General features: G+C 36.8%; 1 protein-coding gene across 6 annotated transcripts; it reads left to right on the top strand.

The window, feature by feature from the left end:
- Window positions 1-451: 451 nt before the first annotated feature.
- LOC107483509 (peptide deformylase 1B, chloroplastic/mitochondrial) lies at window positions 452-7,918 on the top strand. Of its 6 annotated transcripts, none has more exons than XM_016104130.3 (9): window positions 452-864; window positions 1,892-2,234; window positions 2,348-2,486; window positions 2,598-2,657; window positions 4,172-4,364; window positions 5,488-5,598; window positions 6,463-6,525; window positions 7,266-7,382; window positions 7,490-7,918. In XM_016104130.3, exons 2-8 carry the CDS (start codon window positions 2,033-2,035, stop codon window positions 7,365-7,367), a joined length of 870 nt encoding a protein of 289 aa, XP_015959616.1. In that variant the 5' UTR covers window positions 452-864; window positions 1,892-2,032; the 3' UTR covers window positions 7,368-7,382; window positions 7,490-7,918. The 6 variants fall into 6 exon arrangements, with proteins under 6 accessions (XP_015959616.1, XP_015959615.1, XP_015959614.1 ...); XM_016104129.3 differs by having other exon boundaries at window positions 7,266-7,396; XM_016104128.3 differs by having other exon boundaries at window positions 452-784; window positions 7,266-7,918.
- The last annotated feature ends 15,724 nt before the right edge of the window (window positions 7,919-23,642 follow it).

Raw genomic sequence — 23,642 nt, 5'->3', positions numbered from 1 at the left:
AATATCATTTTTATAATCATTAATTAAATAAATATTTAGTTATTAAATTTCTTCACGTGTTTCAAGGAGTAGCAAAAAAAACAAAAAATAAACTCTGCAATTTATCAAAACAATAGCAGATATTGTCTTTTAAATTTTCTTTCTCTAGACACTTGGTAGTTTTTTTATTGACAACAAATATATATAGGTGTAGAAAATTTTCTTTTTCTACACCATAGAATTCACCTTTTATTAAAGGTACTTGTTAACATGATTCTAAAAACTGGACCGTTCGATTGAATTGGTCCAACTTTGAACCGGAAGTTAATGCAGTTCGGTTTAATGATGAAGACCGTTCAACATAAAACTGCCCGGCCGATCGGATCGAATCGGGATCCGGCCGGTTTTGATGAAACGTCGTCGTTTTAAATTTGACGCTTGGGGATCCAACTATCCTACTCTTCCTCCTTGCTCAGTCTCCTACTCCCTCGAGCCCCATTCCTCAGACTCTCTCCTCTCTCAACTTTCTCCCCTAGGTCACAGTCTCACCCACCGCCGCAAGGAGAGCCTCAGCGCCGCCGTCCGTTGCGCTAAGGAGCCACCGTGTCTTCCTCCGTTGTGCCTTGTTTCCCCCAACCCCTTCTCCAATCTCCTTCCTTCAGAAAGCAGAACTGTCCTCAAACCTAGCCTCCACCACCGCCGCAAGGAGTGAGCCACTGTCGCTGTCCGTCGCACTCAGGGGCTCCTCTCTTCATCTGTCGGCGTTCTCCAAGTCTCCAAACCCTGTTCGCTCTCACCAATCCAGGTGCGCAGCTTCTTCCTCGAGCTCGCTCTCCATCAGTCCAACACTTCTGCTCGGCCGCGCTTCTGCCTCCCTCCGTCGTGGTTGATGTTTATTAAAATTGTGCTGAAAATTTTGTTAATGGCTTCATTTTTTAAAAAAATTTTGTTATCCGTTCTTCATTTTTTTTTGCTCAGAACATTGTTTTTCTACTCAGATTGAAATTTGCCTTATGGAATGATTAACTATGCTCGTGCTGTATTATTCTATGCTGTGGATTGAATCATTGAGTTGAATGATTAGTTGATTTTAGTTCACTGGTTAATGTTTGTTAAAATTGTTCTGAAAATTTTGTTAATGGCTTCATTTTTAAAAAAAAATTTCGTTATCTGTTCAGTTTTTTTCTCAGAACATTGTTTTTCTACTCAGATTGAAATTTGCCTCATGGAATGATTAACTATGCTCATGTGCTATATCGTTCTCTGCTGTCGATTGAATCATTGAGTTGAAAGATTAGTTAATTTTAGTTCACTGGTTAATATTTGTTAAAATTGTGTTGAAAATTTTGTTAATCTATATTAAAATTATACTGAAATTTTTGTTAAAAATTTATCAGGGAACAAGTAAATTATGCCAAAAATTTATTAAAAAAATTTAGAGAAAAATCCAAAATAGCCTGACAATTACCTTGAAAGACAACGAGATAATTGTCAGGACCGAGTGGGGTATTCACTCTTAAATTTATGATCAACTTTTTGTTAACAAAAAAGTAAATTGATCATAATTAGCCATTTAGTTCAATGAAAAAATATATGAATTGAATTAAATTTCTTCTATTTAAATTGATGAGCTCAAAGATTATTAATACATTTTATGATTTATAATTTTAGTTATAGATGATAGTATCAATCAATAAGTATTGGGTGATAATAATGTATTTGTGGATAATAATTTGATTGATGATATTTTATGTAGTGTTTTAAATTTAGAAGATATTTTAAGGTTTATATTAGATTATAAAGTGTTTATTTATAATTTATTTATTATTTTATTATAAAACGGTTTTTTTGGTTAGCCCAATAAACTGAAGAATCAATGACTAAACGGTTCAATGACTAATTCGATTTTCAGAACCTCGGGTTGTAACAAGTCAAAGGCACCGCCAATCTCCTTCCCCAGGTCAATATCACGTGCTGAAAATATTTGGCTTCATCACCTTAGGATTGGCCTAAAAGGAAACCTTGCAATCGTGCAACCAAACCTTGTCCGATTATGGCTTCAGCGAAGTTTCTCCGCTCAAGTCACCTTCATATTCATGGTGGTTTTACCTCTGCGCTTCCCGCCATTCCACCCTTCTCACACAACCGTCTCACCTCGCTCGACCAGGTTTACTTCTCTACGAACTGGTCCTTGCCTCCTCTGTGTGCGGTGTCCAAGATTGGTTTCTCAGCAACTAAAGATGAAGCCGCTTCTTGTAAGTTTCTCTACTCAGCTCCACCGAATCCCATCCCCATGCCACCACTTTTTCTAATACTTTCACATTGAGTTCAAACCCCATTCCTTATGTGATTGTGCGCTCTTTTTTAGCTGGTGATATTGAATTCGAGGCGCCATTGAAAATTGTACAATATCCAGACCCGAAATTGAGGGCAAAAAATAAACGCATAGTTAGCTTCGATGATAATCTGAAGAGTCTCGCCCGCGAGATGTTTGATGTAATGTACAAGTAAGCACTTTTCCAATACTATCCTCCCTTAGTACTAAGTCTTTGTTTGAATGGTTTGCTTCATTATTATAACAAAACTTTGATTTTCTTTCATTTGAGAGATATTTTAAGGGAACAAAAAATGCTATTAGAACATCAAAGTCAACCACAAAAATCAACTACTAGTATAAGGTAAAGTATATTTTAGTCCTTAAAGTTTATTAAAAATTTTAAAAATACTCCTAAGTTTTATTTTGTTTTAATTTTGTCTCGGAAGTTTTTTATTTGCATCAAATATACTCCTGGTTACTAATCTTTCAAATACCCTTGAACCAATTCAGTAACAGTTTTACAAGAATAACCTTTAACACAAGTAAACCAGACATAGTTGTCATGAATTATTGCTGGATTGATTCTAAATTTAGTTGTGAGTGGTTTATTTGATACAAATCGATAACTGGGATAAAATTGAAACAAAATAAAATCTAGGAGTATTTTTGAAACTTTTGACAAGCTTTAGGAACTAAAAATATACTATAAAATACATGTTAGAATATAAATACACATTGAAAATGAGTTACATCGCATGTATTTTATACACAAATGCATGGTTGCTAATTTTGGTGTGCACTTAGCTTGGATGGGATGGAAATTATACTTTTTCAGATACCAAAAATGGTGGCTTAGGTGGAATCATAATTTTAAAGTAGCATTAGTGACTTGTGTTGAGATGGTTGCATTGAGTAATTCTTAACTTCATTGTCTAGAAAAACAGTTGTTTTTTACTGTTTTTAAGCAAAGGATCTATATTTTAACTTAACGGCAAGTTTGACAGTTCAAAAGCTAAGTTTGACAGTTCAAAAGCTGTATTTTTGTTTGGGAGTTGGGACTTTTGGAGACTGTCCCAACACACACAATAGTGATGTTAGACAATGATATATTATTCCCTACTTGCTATAGAAAGCTGGGGAAAAAATGAAGAAAAACAGTGGTATATACAAATGTATAACATAGGTTGGTGGATGATGTATTGGAGCCTAGCTTATTGTTGTTATTTGGCCATTGCATGTATGCCACATCAATCAAATTACACTTTCCAAGTCCTTGTCCACTCGTGCTTGTGAGGGGGTGCATTAATAGTGCCAAAATTTCTAGAGTCTAGAGATAAGCTCTAGAAGCCTGCCTTGGGCAACCCTCTACTCCATCTAGCTAGCTTATGCAGTGGAGTTAGGCCCACTCTATAATACCTTCTGATACCCCAGATTTGTTTTTTTCTTTTTTTAAAAAAATCCATAATCAACCAGGAAAATAAGAGAGAAAAGAGTAATTTAGCAAATGAGAGAAAGAATACACTCTTATGTGATGTTGTGTCTTACATAGGAGGACTACTAGCATCTATTAATAAACAGTAAAACCCCAATACTAATAAGGAAAAAATGATAGATATCAATACTAATTCTAAGAGATCATATTTGATACTCTGATATGATAGATTCTATCCTGATTTCTAACAGTTTTGTCCTCTGCATTTCTTTGTTCTGTCTTTGGTTAGGTCTTATTCTCCCTTTCCATCAAATTCTGGATCTCTCTGGGTCTGTCAAACTCATTGATGCCTTTGTAACTTTTTAAGTCTTGAATAAACTAACAGTAAAAACTTCCTAGGGCTACTGTAATCTTACAAATGATAACAGCATTCATTTCCACAGAACCGATGGTATTGGTCTCTCAGCACCCCAAGTTGGAATCAATGTTCAACTTATGGTATTCAATCCAGTGGGTGAACCTGGGGAAGGAGAGGAAATTGTTCTTGTAAATCCAAGAGTTAGCAAATACTCAAAGAAACTGTCAATTTTTAATGAAGGGTGTCTATCATTTCCTGGAATATATGCTGATGTGAAGGTAGAAAACATTCTCTCTCTTTCTCTGTGTGCTTTTAGAATAGTTTGTTATATGGAGTTGCCCCCGTTTTTTTATTTTGCCTGCCCAAAATGATTCCTTTCATAAAACTTTATATTTTCACCTCCCTTTTAAACACTTCTTTCTTATGAACTTTGAAACTTGTTTCTTATTCCTCTTTCATCTACTTATAGTTATTCTCTCACTTTCACCAAACAAAAATTCATTTGTTATTTTCTTTTGATAAATGAATGTCATTTCCATTTTCCTGATTTTGGAAATAAAATTCATTATGTGTGTTCAGCTTTTGTATAATTAATTGTAAAGGGCAAGTAGAAAGTTGATTTTATCTATGGCCCTTTTTGGTATAACAATAATTCTAAATTTGCTGAATCTGCATTGTGCTTTTCTGGTGACTTGGCTCTAGAAAGGATTTCGTTTTTGTATCCGTTTTGGTTATCTACTTGGATATTTAGTGGTGTTCCTTTATTGATCATACAAAAGGATCAGCATAGTTTGTTGCATGGTTTATCCACCTAGGAATATTTTCCTTCTTTTATTTTATGATACCTTGTTCTCTTTCAATAAAATATCTTTTGTCTACATATTTGTTTATCATTGTGTTCCTTTCTTCTTGCCATGACAAACAACAAAGGAATGAGACTGTTTTAGAATTTTTCTTGTGCTGAAATGAAAGAATTTTTCCCAGTAATTGATATAAAATATATAATCAAGCTTTTCCCATGAAAGCTAAGCACCAAGCTTTTATGCTGTAGTGATTTCTTTGAGCTCCTCCTTGAATATATTGTTACATCAGTACACTCGAATGATCATTCTAGTGAGCTTCAATGTTGACATGTGGGATTTATTTTCCCCTTGAGAAAGTTATTAGCACAAAATGTGTCCTTAAATTTGTTATTCCATTTAGTTCAAGTGTTATCTATACTTAAGTCATGACTTCTGTAGATGAAGTCCGTCTGCTGTTTTGAGGACTGTCAACTTGTGCTCAACTGAGACAACATAACCTACTTGTCATACTCATTTGTTTGATGATTATCCTGCTGATGGTCTGAAGTATTTATTCACTCTTTCACCTCCTTAAAAATTTCTTATTATTGTGGTTTAGCGACCTGAATCAGTGAAGATTGATGCACGTGATGTAAATGGAAATAGATTTTCATTCTCGTTGGATGGGCTTCCTGCTCGAGTATTCCAGCATGAGTTTGATCATCTGCAGGTTAGTTCAACTCTATTAGTTAAATGGTTTCACATGAATGGTTTTTCCTCTATTTATTAGTTTCAACTAACCTATGATGTTTCATCAATGGACAAGGAACATGAAACCCAAAACACTTAGGTTTTGTTTAGTCAATGTTCTTCACTTCAATTGCCTGTATTATATGGAACACAGAACGCTTAGGGTGTGTGTAGATTGTAGAATGCCAAAAGAAGAAAAACAAAAGGATGGAATTAATTTGAAATGAAACTGAATTAAATTACAATCAAATATAATTTAGAACCCATAATTTATAAAGTGAGAATTGAATTAAATTATAATCAAATATAGTTTAGAACCCATAATTTATAAAGTGAGAATTGAATTGAATTACAACCAATTATTGTGTTTCAAACTTAATCAACTATTGCATCATGCATACAATTATCGTTGTCCCCCCAAAATAGCGGCCATTCTGCTATAATGTTTTGGGGTCAACCACTTAGCAATAGAATCCATGATTGACTTGTATGGTTTAGCACTCAGGGGTCAAGTTTCCCTAATTCTTTTCCAGCCAATTTTAAAGTGCAACTCCCCGTAAGACCCATCATATGTGTAGTTGAAATGTCAAATTGTCAATTTATTAATAGCATTAGCACAATCCAGCTGAGTCCTCTGTCATCACTTAATAATTCCCGCATTATATGCCTCACCAATCCCACCAAATCATCCACTCTCATATTTCCCATGCTAGCTGAGAAACAGGGCTGTTAGGCACCTTGTAAGTGAACTACTGGCTTGTTGCTTCTGGTTTGCTTACGAGATTTCATGTCCCTACCTGCTGGTTAACATGTGGGTACTGCTTACCTGTAATAATCTGTGCAGGGGATTCTTTTCTTTGAGAGAATGACTGAAGAAGTTCTTGGTAATATCCGTGAACAGCTACAGGTTAGAACAACTGAACTCTTTTTCTGTATTCTGTCTCTAGTTGATTTTCCCATGACCTGAGAAATACATCATGATGACATAGATAATACTAATATTTCAAAGATATAGTAAATGAGGCAAAGGTTTGCCGTTATTTGAAAAATTCAATCATGTCATGTATTTGCTCTTGGTGGATGTGACTAAGACTACCATAGCTTCTCTTTCATTTAAAAATTTATTTTACATAGTTTTTTGTATCTATACATCGATATCTATAACTATAATTGTCCCCATTAAAGAAGGTCATTTGGTATCCAATTTTTTATCCTAAACTGTCCAGCCTATGTCTCCCATTGTACATATGTGAACTTAATGCTTGATGGCAGTCCTCTAGGGAAGTTTATTTCCATATATTTGTTATTTCTATATTTTCCTCAAATAAGCTAATGTTTTGAAGCTTTTCATTGCTTCAAATACAAACAAACGTTTCATAGTTTATTACGTTTTTAGTGCTTAAACTGTGTAAGTTCTTCCGCGTCTACACTAAGTTATAATATGACATCCTAAAATTGTCTTAGACTTTATCCTAAATACTAAGCAAACTACAATGTGGATATTCCTAATGTGTTGGAATCGTAAAAAAATATTCAGTTCTTTTTTTATTTGGTAATTTAGGATGATTGTAAGGAGAATATAATAGAAGCATAAATCATTCATCTTCAGATACAAATGTTTTTAATGATTGGGTATAATCATTACAGGCCTTGGAAATGAAGTATGAACAACTGACTGGAGAACCAAGCCCTGAAAAGATACAAAACAGGAGGGAAAGAAGGAATGCTGTTGGTTTTGGGAAATCATGATCAAACCTGACTCAAGTCTCTGCTTCATGGTTTTCGTGATAATAAATTCCTTTTTTCCTATCGGTATACTCTATGCTTCTTGTTGAAAAATGATTTGTTCCTATTTTACCGGTCAATATCAGGTTCACCGTAAGCTCAACCCCTACGAAATTCGAAACATTTCGAGTTTGCACAAGTAGTAGCAGGAGGGGACTGCTCTGCAAAGAGAAAGCTGGCTGAAACATTCCTTTTGACACAAGTCCATCTGGCCCAGAAAAGTGAGATTTCTAATGGATCCTATTAGTTTCTTAGCTATGAAAGAAAATACAACAAAAATCAGAGTGTAGAAGAACAAGAGTGCTAAAAATGCAATCATCCTCTCTGTCTCATTATCTAAGTGTTCATTCATCATATTCTATTTATAAAAATACTCTTCTAGTGGTGAAAGAATAGTTGTGTAAAAGCTAGATATTATGAGTATGAAGTCGAACTCGAGAAGATTTGTGGAAAAGACCATCTTGTAAAGGAATTAAAATTTGCGAAATAGACAAGTCTTAGTTAAATTAGTATAATTCTTTGAGTGATTTATATTACTTTGTTCTGGAGCTTTTTCAAATAGTTTAAAGCTGCTTTTTATTGTTGCTAATAATAATTTCTTTGTTCACAAGTTCAATGTTTGATAATCATTTGTTTGAAAAATTTGTGATTTTACAAAAGGTGTTATCTACTTATTTTAGAACGATTAAATTCTTTTTTCTGTACTACTTTAGTGCTATTTCATATAATATTATATAAACTAATATAATATTTTAGACACTATTATGAAATAAATATAGATTCTTCAGTGCTCTTAAAATAAGTAAAAACTTGTTTATTCGATGCGTATTGTTTCAACAATTGCATTAAAAACATGGAGAAAGTAGGGTAGAATAACAAGTTACATGTGAATTGTAAACATGGAGTTTAGCTTAAATAGATTTTTAGCACCAAAAAATTTTAGACCAAGGATAGCCATGCGCATGAAGTACTAATATTCAAGCATGATACACAAATAAAAACATGGACTTGTAGTTCTGTATCTGCACCAAAAATCAACACAAACTAATTCATCCAAATGAAAAATACTCAAAAGAACATTGGAGAACGAAAATTACTGAATAAAAAAAAGGTACGACATCACATTACAAAATAAAATCCATGCCGCATACACAAGATTAAAAACTAAATAAAAATAAAAAACAAAACAAAACTCAAAGATGAACGTTTCCATATGCAGCAACCTTGCATATAAATGCATCTTTATTAAAAGCATGAAATTTCTAGTTCATGTAGGCCTCAATTCCAATTATATCAAGCTGCATCGGAAGTCGGAATATAGTTGTTTGTGCCATCAATCAGAACAGAACCATTCCCAATTTCATTAGAACTGAACTTTTTCTTGGATTTCTTCAGCTGCTTCTTTGGCGCATCAGCTGCAGTGACCTCTTTTGACGTAGCGCTGAAGCAATGTTTCCCCAAAATAAGTTTGGTTCTTCCTCTTTCTGGTCTTCTTTCACTTAGCGGTGGTTCTTAATTGTGTTCTTAGATCCAGAAATTTATGTGTCCAGATTTTGAAAAAGTTAGAGATTTAAATGTAATTTTAAATCCTTAGAAACTTAAATGCCTGAAGGACCAAAAAGTTAGAGATCGATGTGTCATTTTCTCTAACTATAATAAATCATAATAGACATGATCGATATAATATTTGGAATATTTATTTACTATTTGTATACTAAAATCAGTCACAATGTATTTATATACATGTATAATTTAATTTAGGAATAAGTATAATTTTGGTCCCCAACGTAGAGGCTGAAAATTTATTTCGTTCTCAGCCTTTCTTTCGCTCCAAAATAGTCCCCAAAATTTCAGTTTGTTTTAAAATCGTCATTCGGACGAAAATACCCTTCTCCCTTCATCCCAAAATAAACCTAAATCAACCACCACCACCACCAGAACAGAAACCTACCCCAACCAGAACCACCACCACCACCACCAATATCATCATGGTCATCATCATCATCATCAGAAAAATCAAACAACATGCATTTTAAACAATAATCAACAACAAGTAATTTCACAAAAAATCCAGTTTAGAAGAAGAAGAAGAAATGGTGGTGGTGCGGTGGTCCTCCATTTTTTTTCTCTCCCCACCCCCTTCTCTGTATCCCTTTCTTTCTTTTTTTATTTATTTATTTTATATTTATTTTATTTTATAATTTTTTTAATGAAGGATAATTTGGTAATAAAAAAATAAAATTGGTAAAAAAAGACGATTTTAAAACAAACTGAAACATTGGAAACCATTTTAGAGCGAAAAAAAGGCCAGGGACAAAATAAATTTTCAGCCTCTACATTGGGAACCAAAATCATACTTATCCCTTTAATTTATTTTTAATGTATATTTTGTATTTCAATATATATTCTATTTTGGTATCTATTTTGATGGCTAATAAATGTATAACTACAAATGTTATACACATAGAATGAAGGGTATGTCTAAAACGAGCACAACAATTATGTGCTTATTGGATGTGTCACATTTATATAGACCATTAGATTTGATTTGATGAAAATCAAAGGCTAATATAAAAGAAGAACATTGATGGACTCTAATAAATACAGAATATCATAGTATATAAATATAAATGCTTTAACTATTTTAAATAGTAACAGAATCTTTTATTCTTAAATAATTAAATATAAAATATATAAATACAAAAATATGAATGTTATTTATTCAATAAGATTAATTATTATGCAAGAAATATTTATGATATTAAAAAATTATATTAAAATAAAAATTTACACTATAAATAAAATAATTTTTCATCAAAAATTTTAAAAATATAATTTATTTAAAATATTATATATAATACATGAAAATATTAACTTTTTTATTTTTTAATTTTTTAAAAAATAGAATAGATAATATAATTCTAAATACATACCGTTCACGTTATATATTTACTTATATTAGTAAGACCTATACTAATCAAACTTACGTAATTAAATACTAATAAGTTAGGTGAACTTAAGTGGGGTGCACGTTGAGGCTGCACCATAAGTTGCTGCTACATATGCTTCCATTGTCTTCCTCTCTTTGCTCTTTTTTGGATACAGTGAACACGGATCGAATCGGATCAGATTCAATATCCACAATTTTTAAGTATGGATCTGATCTTATTTGATCTGCACATTTGCGGATCGAATCGGATCAGATATCGGATATATCCGCAAGATACAAAAATATTTTTAAAAATTTATTTTTATCAAAAAAATATCAATAAAATTATTTTTTCTATTCTTTTAAATATGTTTACCCTTAAAATAATATTAAATATACTTTTTATAAATAATAAATTAAAATAATACAACATATATGATAATTATTAGTTGAAATAAAATATAAAAAAATTTATTTTTTTATTTTTGCAGATACGCAGATATACGAATACCTACACAAATTCGCAATCCGATCTTATTAGTGAGCGAATCGGATCCGATAGTCTTACGGATCGAATCCGTATTTGCAATTTTTGAATCGGATTTGGATAAATACCGCGGATATGCAGACTGACGAACGGGTTTTCTGTCGGTAAAGAATTTCATAAATAAATTCTCGTTGCTAGTATAGTTTCTAAACCAACAAAGAATCCTTTCATACAAAAGTTTTGGTTGTCACTAAAGCAAACCCAATAAAATTTATAACCGAAGTATTTAAACCTCGGGTCGTCTCTCAAGGAATTACAGGAAAGTATGATTTATTATTGGTTATGGAAAACAATATTTTTGGGTTTTTGAAATAAGGAACAAGGAATGTAAATGATAAGAAAATAAATTAATTATCATGAAAACCCTTGCAAGGTATAAGAACTGGAAATCCCATCATAGTTATTCTTATCAATTGTGATGAGAATTGTTTATTGCTCCCACTTAGTTAACCCTTACTAAATAAAGGAAAGTTAAGTGGACTAATTAATGGGATTCCTCAAGTCCTAGTCAACTCCTATGGAAAGACTAGTTTTAGAGGAATCCAAACCAATCAGCAAATTCCAATTTTCAATTAACAAGGAGTTTGATAACTCAGGTGTCACCAATTACTCAACCAAAGCCAAGAGAGGAGAAATCTAAATTAAATTAAAAGCATCAATAACATAAATAGAAGAAACAATCATAAATCTGAAATACCTCAAAGTGTATTAAATAAGAAAATCAAATCTAACATGGCGTCCATAAATCAATTTGGGAAAATAAACAAACTAAAGTCATAGAATAGATAAAAGTAGAAGAGAAACTAAATTAAAGAAACATTGAACCTGGAATTGTGAAGAAGTAAACCTAACTCTAAGAGAAATCCTAAATCCTAAAACCTAAGAGAGAGGAGAGAGCCTCTCTCTCTAGAAACTACATCTAAACCTAAAAATTATCTGTATGAATGAATGATTGATGATTGAATGTGATTCCCCTGTTCTGCAGCCTCTATTCTGTGTTTCCGGACTTGGATTTGGGCCAAAAAGGAGCCCAGAAATTGCTGGGGGCGAATTCTGCAACTTTCTGCACGTGGCGTCTGTCACGCGTGCGCGTAGGTCACGCGTGCGCGTCATTTGGTGATTTCTCTTGTCACGCGTACGTGTCAGACACGCGTGCGCATCATTTCTGTTTTGCGCTAGGCACGCGTCCGCGTCGTCCATGCGTGCGCGTCACTGTCCGTTTCTCAAATACTTCATTTTTCTCGTTTCTTCCACTTTTGCATGTTTCCTTTGCATCCTCTAAGCCATTCCTGCCTTATAAAGCCTGAAAATACTTAACACACAGATCACGGCATCGAATGGTAATAAAGGATAATTAAAATTAACAGTTTTAAGGCCTAGGAAACATGTTTTCACATATATCACAGAATTTGGAAGAAATTATAAAACCATGCAAATTATGTGAATAAGTCAGCAAATGATTGATAAAAACCACTCAAATGAGCACAAAATAAATTATAAAATAGTGGTTTATCAACCTCTCCACACTTAAACATTAGCATGTCCTCATGCTAAATTCAAGAAAAACTGAAAAAGAGTGAATGCAGAATGGTGGAATCTATGCAATGCAATCTATCTAAATGCAAGCTACCTATATGAATCATGCAATTCTAATTACTATCCACCTATATACATATAGAGCTTACATGTGGTTAAATCGAGTCAAATTTTTCAAGGAATCATATATGCACAACCAAGGCTAAACCATATTAAAACATATTCACAATTGAGTTGAGTTAATTAAAAGAGTTCACAAACTTGCAAGACAAGCAATGATCAAACATGGATATATGGCAATGAGCTATTGAACCCTCACTGGATTTGTATATACACTCTAATCACTCTACTCTTCTCTAGTCATGCTTTCTAAAACCTTGTTCTTCATCTAACCAATCAACAAATATTTAATGTATACATGCAAACATCATGAGGTCTTTTCAAGGTTGTAATGAGGCTAAGGTAAATGTGAGGGTATATATATAAGGCTAAGTGAGCTATAAATTGAATCCTTGATTAGTCCAAGCTCTCACCTAACATATACATACTCTATACAACTCTAAAAATTATGCCTAGCTACCCAAATTTTCACTTTTGTATCACATACTCATGCATCAACTTTTCTTTTAATTTTATCACATATGCATTGATCTTTTTCTTTAACTTAGCATTGGGGTAATTTTTGTCCCCTTATTTATTTATTTGATTGAAAAATTTATATATATATATATATATTTTTTTTTTCTAAACATAAACATAAAATATCAATGCACATGGTATTTTAATTATTTAACTCTTACATGAAGATGCACCCAAATTCCAAGTATTGTGTCAATTTAACACTTTTCTATCAACCCAAGTTCCCACGGTTCCCCACACTTAATTGATACACAATCCCTAACTTAAGCTAACCAAAGATTTAATTTGGGGTATTTAATTTGTTTTTTCGCTTAAGGTTAATGATATGGTAAAGTATAGAACAGAAGGGGATTAAAAGGCTCAAGGTGGTTAACAAAGGATGACTTAAAAGGGTAGGCTATTTGGGATAAGTGAGCAAAAATAAGTAATGGCCTCAATCATATGCAAGTATGTAAATACACTAAATAGTGGACATATAGAATGGAACAAAGTAAAGTCTGCAATTATAGTGAAGAAACACACAGGAATAAAAACTATGGTTAAATAATGTAACCATGCAATTAAGCTCAAAATTTCACGGGTTGTGTGTTCTTTGGCTCAAGAATCATATATCAATTATGTATGTCATGCAAGTAAGAGTAAAGAGTTTCAACTCTAATCAATGTGAATCTATATATATATATATGCTAAGTGGATTGTTGTGATTGAGAAAATCTAAAAATTTCTAGTTTACTCTCTATTTTCAATTAAACCAAATTCTCATATGCTAAAAAGGGTAAACTAAACTTAATAATCCATATTTCTCTATATCACAACTAATAAATTAAGAGTGCAATCAAGCTAAATATCTAAGATATATACAGCCCAAAGTGTGTAAGACCTAGTTAATTAACGGCTAATTAACCCATAAATGAGAATTTATTCTTGAAAGCCAAAAACATTATTTTTATGGCTAAATGTGATAGAGGAGTTTGAGACGAGAATTTCGGTACCAATTTTATAGAAATCGGACCAAGATTGGACCGAACGGGCCAAACCGGGCCAACCGGACCCAAAGTGGGCCCTTGGCCCAACTAAACTAAACCAAAACCCTAGTTTTCAGCACTCTCTCTCCTCATTTGTTACACACACATGCTGAAATGGAGTAAGGGAGGGGAAGAACACTCTCTCAATCTTCTATCTCTCATTTGATCTTCAAACCACCATAACTTTTGATCTAGAGCTCCAATTGCCGCATCGTTTGCGGCCACGCGTTCACCGCGGAGAGCTCTACAAAATTCATACAATCAATCTTGAGGTAAGCCACGTTTTGCTCTTCGAATTTCCAGCTTTGATTTCGAGTTTCATGAGCAAAAATGTTGAGATTGTGGGCTCTTTGATGTTATTAGACCCAACCTTCTTGAAGGAGAAGGTTAATCTTGTCTTCTTGGACCTTGGGTGTGGTAAGATTCTCAACCCTAGTATAATTTGTTGTTCTATGATGTTTGGGTATTGAGATGTTGTGTATGGGTATGATGATTGTGGCTTAGGTTGTGTATATGTGAATATTAGAGCTTGATTGGTGATTTTGGAAAGCTTGGAAGAGGGTTTTGTGTGATAAAATCTATTCTTGGAGGTGTTGATACCTTGAGAGCTTGTGGACAAGTGATTTGGAAGTGCTCCGGTTGGGCTTGGGAAATCGGCTAAGGTATGGTCTCGGTTTCCCATATCTAATATGTAATGTGGTAGGAAATACTTAGGCTAGAGGCCCTAAGATAGGCATTGAATTGTTGATGTTGTTGAATGGTTGAGATATATATGATGTGATCATATATGTGATTATGAATATTGATGCCTTGATATTGTGATATATGAGAAATGCATGTTGTGATATATGCTTGATGGATGATTGAGGTTGAATTGATGGGTGGTACCATGTTGATGGTGAGTATGATGTTGATTATGTATAATGATGGTTGATTGGAAATGGTATTATTGGAATTTGGGATGAGGAAAGATGTATGACATGATATTGTGTTCGTCCTTTAGCCATTTGATTGAGAAGTGTTAAAATGGTTAGATGGTGGCTTTGGGAATTTTGGTAAAGTGTCAATGTGTGAGTTGAGGATGGCTTGATGTTGATTTTGGTACATTTTGATTGATTTCAAAAAGGGTTGAAATTGGCATGTTTTGGTTGAGTTTGAAAAGAGTTGAAAATGGCTTGTTTTGAAAAAGGCACCTTGTGGTTTTGTATGAAAACATGATTTTTCGGCATATTTTGACGAGACATAACTTGGACTACGGATTCCCATTTTGTACCAAACTTGTTTAGAAATGAAATTAGATCCGGGATGTCCATGCCGTTGAAAGAACGGGCGGAAAATAATTTAAAATGAGAAAGTTATGTCCGTTGGAAGATTGGGGGTTGAATCTGTGAATTCTGCAGCTTTTAACTTAGAAAATTTTCAGCAGAATGACCCCGCCGCGCGTAGGCGCACTTGGTGCGTACACACCGTTCTTCAAGAAAGCACCATCCGTGCGCGTGGTGTGCGCGAGCGCGTCGATGAGCTGCACCAAATGCCCAGCTATTTTCTAGAGAGTTGTGCTCGTTTTGTGCCTGGGGCGCAAGAGCACCCACGCGTACGCCTGGCTGGCGCTTGCGCGTCGATGGGTTTTGTGGCCATCCACGCGTGCGCGTGGAGTGCGCGTACGCGTGGCCCTGTTTTCATCCCAAAGTTGATTTTTGAGTTTTAAAAGCCAAATTTCATACTTCTAAGCCTCCGATCTCACCACTTATGTCTTAAATCATTATGATATGCCTAGCAATGAGACAAGGAGCTAGTGAATGTGGTAACTTGCAAGTGAAGCAAGGGAAAAATGAATGATCAATGAGGATCAAAGATGATTATGTGAGATGCGGAGGATGGCGGTGGAAGTGCTTGCTATGCCATGGGCCGAAGGGCCGCAATTGTTAATGAATTGGCTGGTTATAGATTTAACCGTGAGCCGGATGACTGGATTATTGCCGTGTTACGGCGGAGCCATGATTATGGCTAAGTATAAATGCATATATACTGTTGAATGAATTGTGAATGTTTGCACTTCCACTATCAGAGATGAGGGTTTCCCTGGGAGAAAGTAGTGGCTAGCCACCACGTGCTCCAAGTTGAGACTCGAAGCTCTGTTGACCCTATGTCGTCAGGGTGGCTGGGCACTGTGAAAGCCCCGGATGAGCTCACCCCCAGAAATATTCACCAGTGAGGGTGATGGATATGGATCATGATTATGATCAATTTATATTGAGTATAACTCGAGTTGGGGAGACACGACAGAGGGACAATCCAATGGTTAGTTACCAGGACTTGTCGGGTTGGCTCTATAACCGACAGATGATATCATCAGCCACTAGGGACAGGCATTCATCATATGCATACTATATGAATTTTTTGAGATTGCCTATTTGACTGCATATTACTTGCTAATTGTCTAAATGCCTTATCTGTTCCTAATTACAAATCTCTTGTCTGATATAACTGTGTTTGCTATATTATACTCCTGCTGGTGGTTGGGAGGTCTGAAGGAATTGGACATGGAAGTATTAGTTAGACTGAAGGATCTTTAGTCAGTTGCCACTTATGGTTTAGCTAGTTTATAAGCTTTGATTTTTATCTGGAGGAAGTTCTAGGATTGCCTTCGGCTTTCCTCTATTATTATGTATTATATATGTGGAAGCTGTTACCATGCTGGGGACCTTTGGTTCTCACCCATGCGGATTTTGTGGTTTTCAGATGCAGGACGTGAGGTTTCTTGCTGAGGCATGCTGGAGACTTCTGGATTAGCGAAGATCCTTTGTTCTCGGGACTCTATTTTGGTTTATATGTTTTGCTTAGATACTTTTATCTCCATTATATAATACAAACTGTGATGACTCCTCTTATAGGAGATTTTGGAGAATAGGTTTCTGTATTTGTGTCCCTTTGGGTTTCCTTTGGGATTTCCTTATTTTATTATATGTATATATTGCTATGCTCGGACCGGTTATCTTCGCAACCGTATTTTGAGTCTTGATATTCCTGTTCTTGACACTCCTTTGTATATATATAATCTCGTGTTAGCTTATCCCTGTTTGTTACGTTATCAATCGGAGTGTTGCGCTTTCGAGTTGCGATTTTTGTTTACCCCTTTTTCTACAAAGGCTCCTAGTTATAATCAATCATTCATATTACTATATGTACTAAATTTTTATTCTAGATGTCGTAATACCTTGCCATCTCGGAATTATGACCTAAGCATAAGACTCTGTATGGTAAGGTGTTACATTATGGTATCAGAGCAGTTCGTTCCTGTAGAGCCTGAGGGACGGACTGACTATGCTTCTGTGCATTCTCTGTATGGGTGTTATGTGCTATTAGTATATCTGCTTGATATAATTGGCATAAATGTTCATGAGCATGCATTTGGGACTTTGAAGCACTAGACTTCTGATATTGAGACTGATCAACTTAATATCGATTGTTTGGTGTGTATAGGAACCAGATGGCATCTCGTGTACGCGGTAGAGGTCGTGAGAGAGGTCGTACTAATGCTCGTGCGCTGGAGAATAACCCAAATGACCCGGTGAACTTTATGACTGCATTGGAAAACATGGCTGCTGCTGTGCAAGCCACTGCTGAGGCTCTTGGTCAACAGATGAACAACCATGGTAATGACGGAGGTGGAGTTCAGGGCCCGATGACACTGGCAAACTTTTTGAAGGTTAATCCACCGAAGTTCAAGGGAACTACTAGCCCGACTGAAGCCGATACATGGTTTCAGGATGTGGAGCGAGCACTACAAGCGCAGGTGGTGCCTGAAGGACAACGTGTTGAGTTCGCTACCTATTTGCTCACTGGTGAAGCGTCGCATTGGTGGCAGGGTATCCGACGCCTCCTGTAGCAGGGTGATGATTATATCACCTGGGATGTCTTCCAAGAGGAGTTCTATAAGAAGTACTTTCCGACTTCTGCTAGGACGACCAAGGAGCTTGAATTGTTGCAGCTGAGGCAGGGTACTATGTCCGTATCTGAGTATACTGACAAGTTTGAGGAGCTGTTCAGATTCTCTCGTATGTGTCAAGGGACTCCGGTGGAATATGAGGAATGGAAGTGTGTTAAGTACGAAGGAGGACTCCAGAGCGATATTTTCGGTTCAGTGGGACCAATGGAGATTAGGACTTTCTCCGAGTTGGTGAACAAGTGTAGGGTTGCTGAAGAGTGTGTGAAGAGGGCAGCCGCTGAGAAAGGAAGTCACAAAGAATCATTTCCACAAAGGGTTGCTGAAGAGTGTGTGAAAAGGGCAACCGCTGAGAAAGGGAGTCACAAAGGATCATTCCCACAGAACCGAGGGAAGAGCTTTGCACCTAGAGGTCCGTCTTTCAAGCGGGGAGGTTCCTTTAGGAGGCCCAACAACAACAACCCCCAAGGGAAGAAATTTGGGAAGCAGTCTCAGAATGATCAAGCTTGTACTAGGTGTGGAAGTCACCATCCGGGAGCACCATGCAAGGCCGGATGGGGTTTGTGCTACAATTGTGGAAAGGCGGGCCATAAAGTTGCAAATTATCTGGAGAAGTAGAAACAAGGTGCTGGGAAAGCACAATAGACTGGTCGGGTGTTCACCACTTCAGCTATAGGTGTTGAGGGATCTGAGGCACTTATTTGAGGTAACTGTGAAATGGCTGGTCAAACTTTAAATGCTTTATTTGATTCGGGAGCATCGCATTCATTCATTGCATTTGAGAAAGCCCATGAGTTAGGATTGAAGATCGTAACCTTAGGTTATGACCTAAAAGTGTATAATGCTACCCATGAAGCCATGGTGACTAGGCTAGGATGCCCGAAAGTTTCGTTTAGGTTCAAGCAGCGTGATTTTATCCATAATTTAATCTGCTTACCGATGATCGGTCTTGATCTTATCTTGGGATTGGACTGGTTATCTGAGAACCATGTCCTGCTTGATTGTTCTACAAAGTCGGTGTACTTTATGCCGGAAGATACAGAGGGGCCGGTCGTGGTGAATAATTATTACTTGAATTCGATGATGGTGAACTATTCTGGAATCGAATGTCAGGGTATCCTGTTGTTAACCGCGGGTGTTTCGGGTGATGATCAAAGGTTGGAACAGATTCCGATGGTTTGTGAGTTTCCGGAGGTGTTTCCCGATGACATTGATGAATTTCCACCTAACCGAGAGGTCGAGTTTGCTATTGAATTGGCGCCTGGGGCTGGACCAATCTCGAGTGCTCCTTATAGGATGTCACCATTAGAGATTGCCGAGCTAAAGTCTCAGTTAGAGGATTTGTTGGGTAAGAACTTTATCCGACCAAGTGTTTCCCCGTGGGGTGCTCCAGTGTTACTGGTAAAGAAGAAAGATGGAAGTATGTGGCTCTGTGTGGATTACAGGCAGTTGAACAAGGTCACCATAAAGAATAAGTACCCATTGTCGAGAATTGATGATCTCATGGATCAGTTACAAGGATCTGGGGTTTTCTCTAAGATTGATTTGCGATCCGGTTATCACCAGATAAGGGTGAGGGGTGAGGATATCCCTAAGACCGCTTTCAGGACTCATTATGGTCATTACAAGTATACTGTAATGTCTTTTGGGTTGACGAACACTCCTGCAATGTTTATGGATTACATGAATAGAGTATTCCGTCCGTTTCTGGATAAATTCGTTATTGTCTTCATTGACGACATACTGATTTACTCCAAAACTGAAAAAGAGCATGCGAAACACTTGCGGACCGTGTTGCAGATTTTAAAGGAGAAGAAACTCTATGCGAAACTGTCTAAGTGTGAGTTCTGGAAGAGTGAGGTGAAGTTTTTGGGTCACGTGGTGAGTAAGAAGGGAATAGCCGTAGATCCAACTAAGGTGGAAGCTGTGATGGATTGGAGGCAACCAACCACAGTAACTGAGATAAGGAGTTTTCTGGGTTTAGCTGGCTATTACCGAAGGTTCATGAAAGGCTTTTCGCAATTAGCTTTGCCGTTGACAAAGTTAACCCGCAAAGACACTCCGTTTATTTGGACTCCTGAGTGCGAGGAGAGCTTTCAGGCATTGAAGAAAAAGTTGACCACTGCACCTGTGTTAGTGTTACCTGAGCCGAACGAGTCTTTTGAGGTGTACTGTGATGCCTCACTAAAGGGTCTAGGGTGCGTGCTGATGCAGCATCATAATGTGGTGGCATATGCCTCACGACAGTTGAGACCTTACGAAGTTAGTTACCCTACGCACGATTTGGAACTCGCTGCGGTTGTGTTTTCCTTGAAGGTGTGGAGGCATTATCTCTATGGGGTTAAGTTCCAAGTCTTCTCCGATCACAAGAGCTTGAAATATCTCTTTGATTAGAAAGAGCTTAATATGAGGCAGAGAAGGTGGATGGAATTATTGAAGGACTACGACTTTGAGTTGAATTACCATCCGGGAAAGGCGAATGTAGTGGCGGATGCGTTAAGTCGGAAGTCGTTATATGCATCTTGGATGATGCTTCAAGAGGAGAAGTTGCTCAAAGTATTCGAGAGTCTAAAAATTGGTGCTCGAGAAGTATCTGGAACCTTGTGGTTGAGCCGATTAGAAATCTCGAGTGACTTTAAGTCCGAACTCCTAAAGGCTCATGAAAATGATGAAGCGTTATGGAAGGTGTTACCGGCCATCGAGCAAGGAAAACAGTGGAGAGTGTCAGAAGAAAAAGATGGGTTATGGAGATTCAAGGGTAGGATCATTGTGCCGGATGTTGGCACTTTGAGGCAAGATATCTTAAAGGAGGCACACAAAAGCGGATTCTCCATTCACCCGGGAAGTACTAAGATGTACCATGATTTAAAGGCGATGTTTTGGTGACCGGGTATGAAGAATGATGTAGCGGAATATGTTTCAAAGTGCTTAACTTGTCAAAAGGTAAAGATTGAACATCAAAGACCTTCCGGGATGTTGCAACCTTTAGAGGTTTCGCAATGGAAGTGGGAAAGTATTGCAATGGACTTTGTGTCGGGATTGCCAAGGACTAGGACTGGTTTTGATGCTATCTGGGTGATTGTGGACTGACTGACAAAGTCAGCTCACTTTTTGCCCATTCGGATGACTTACACCCTTGAGGATCTAGCACGGTTATACATAAAGGAGATTGTGAGACTTCATGGTGTACCTGCTACTATAATCTCTGATAGAGATCCTCATTTCACTTTGAGGTTCTGGGGTGTATTTCAGAAAGCTTTTGGAACCCGATTAAGCTTGAGTACAGCTTACCATCCTCAAACAGATGGTCAATCTGAGAGGACGATCCAAACCCTAGAGGATATGTTGAGAGCTTGTGTTTTGGACCAACCGGCGAGTTGGGATCGGTATATGTCGTTAGTGGAGTTTGCATACAATAATAGTTACCATGCGAGCATCGGAATGGCTCCGTATGAGGCATTGTATGGGAGGAAATGTCAATCTCCGCTATGTTGGTATGAAGCTGGAGAGAAAGGCTTGTTGGGGCCGGAGATGATAACTGAGACCACTGAACAAGTCAAGAAAATCCGAGATAGGATGCTTACGGCGCAGAGTCACCAGAAGAGTTACGCCGATCAGAGGCGGAAGCCCTTGGAATTTGAGGAAGGAGATCATGTTTTCCTGAAGGTTACCCCGACCACAGGAGTAGGTAGGGCGATTAAAGCGAAGAAGTTGAATCCTCGATACATTGGTCCATTTCAAAACCTGGAGAGGATTGGACCGGTGGCATATCGGATGGCTCTACCACCTCATCTTTCGAACCTGCACGACATGTTTCACGTGTCGCAGCTTCGGAAGTACACTCCTGATGCTAGCCATGTGTTAGAACCTGAATCGGTTCAGTTAAGAGAAGATTTAACGCTCCCAGTGGCTCCAGTTAGAACTAATGATACTAGTATCAAACGGTTGCATGGAAAAGAGGTTTCATTAGTCAAAGTGGCTTGGAGTCGAGGCAGTGTTGAGGAACACACTTGGGAACTTGAGTCGGAGATGCGAACAGATTATCCGCACTTATTCTCAGGTAATTGAATTTGAATTTTGTGGGCAAAATTCCCAATTAGGCGGGTAGAATGTAAGACCCAGTTAATTAACGGCTAATTAACCCATAAATGAGAATTTATTCTTGAAATCCAAAAACATTATTTTTATGGCTAAATGTGATAGAGGAGCTTGAGACGAGAATTTCGGTACCAATTTTATAGAAATCGGAACAAGATTGGACCGAACGGGCCAAACCGAGCCAACCGGACCCAAAGTGGGCCCTTGGCCCAACTAAACTAAACCAAAACCCTAGTTTTCAGCACTCTCTCTCCTCATTTGTTACACACACACACACGCTGAAATGGAGTAAGGGAGGGGAAGAACACTCTCTCAAACTTCTATCTCTCATTTGATCTTCAAACCACCATAACTTTTTATCTAGAGCTCCGATTGCCGCACCGTTTGTGGCCACGCATTCACCGCGAAGAGCTCTAAAAAACCCATACAATCAATCTTGAGGTAAGCCACGTTTTTCTCTTCGAATTTCCAGCTTTGATTTCGAGTTTCATGAGCAAAAATGTTGAGATTGTGGGCTCTTTGATGTTATAGGACCCAACCCTCTTGAAGGAGAAGGTTAATCTTGTCTCCTTGGACCTTGGGTGTGGTAAGATTCTCAATCCTAGTGTAATTTGTTGTTCTATGATGTTTGGGTATTGAGATGTTGTGTATGGGTATGATGATTGTGGCTTAGGTTGTGTATATGTGAATATTGGAGCTTGATTGGTGATTTTGGAAAGCTTGGAAGAGGGTTCTGTGTGATAAAATCTGTTCTTAGAGGTGTTGATACCTTGAGAGCTTGTGTACAAGTGGTTTGGAAGTGCTCCGGTTGGGCTTGGGAAATCGGCTAAGGTATGGTCTCGGTTTCCCGTATCTAATATGTAATGTGGTAGGAAATACTTAGGCTAGAGGCCCTGAGATAGGCATTGAATTATTGATGTTGTTGAATGGTTGAGATATATATGATGTGATCATATATGTGATTATGAATATTGATGCCTTGATATTGTGATATATGAGAAATGCATGTTGTGATATATGCTTGATGGATAATTGAGGTTGAATTGATGGGTGGTACCATGTTGATGGTGAGTATGATGTTGATTATGTATAATGATGGTTGATTGGAAATGGTATTATTGGAATTTGGGATGAGGAAAGATGTATGACATGATATTGTGTTCGTCCTTTAGCCATTTGATTGAGAAGTGTTAAAATGGTTAGATGGTGGCTTTGGGAATTTTGGTAAAGTGTCAATGTGTGAGTTGAGGATGGCTTGATGTTGATTTTGGTACATTTTGATTGATTTCAAAAAGGGTTGAAAATAGCATGCTTTGGTTGATTTTGAAAAGGGTTGAAAATGGCTTGTTTTGAAAATGGCACTTTGTGGTTTTGTATGAAAACATGATTTTTGGGCATATTTTGACGGGACATAACTTGGACTACGAATCTCTGATTTGTGCCAAATTTATTTAGAAATGAAATTGGATCCGGGATGTCCATGCCGTTCGAAGAACGGGTGAAAAATGATTTAAAATGA

This window comes from Arachis duranensis, chromosome 4 (genome assembly GCF_000817695.3).
Source record: "Arachis duranensis cultivar V14167 chromosome 4, aradu.V14167.gnm2.J7QH, whole genome shotgun sequence".
Lineage (NCBI taxonomy): Eukaryota > Viridiplantae > Streptophyta > Magnoliopsida > Fabales > Fabaceae > Arachis > Arachis duranensis.
The sequence above is the reverse complement of the archived record's forward strand: the minus strand, read 5'-3'. Positions and strand labels throughout refer to the sequence as shown.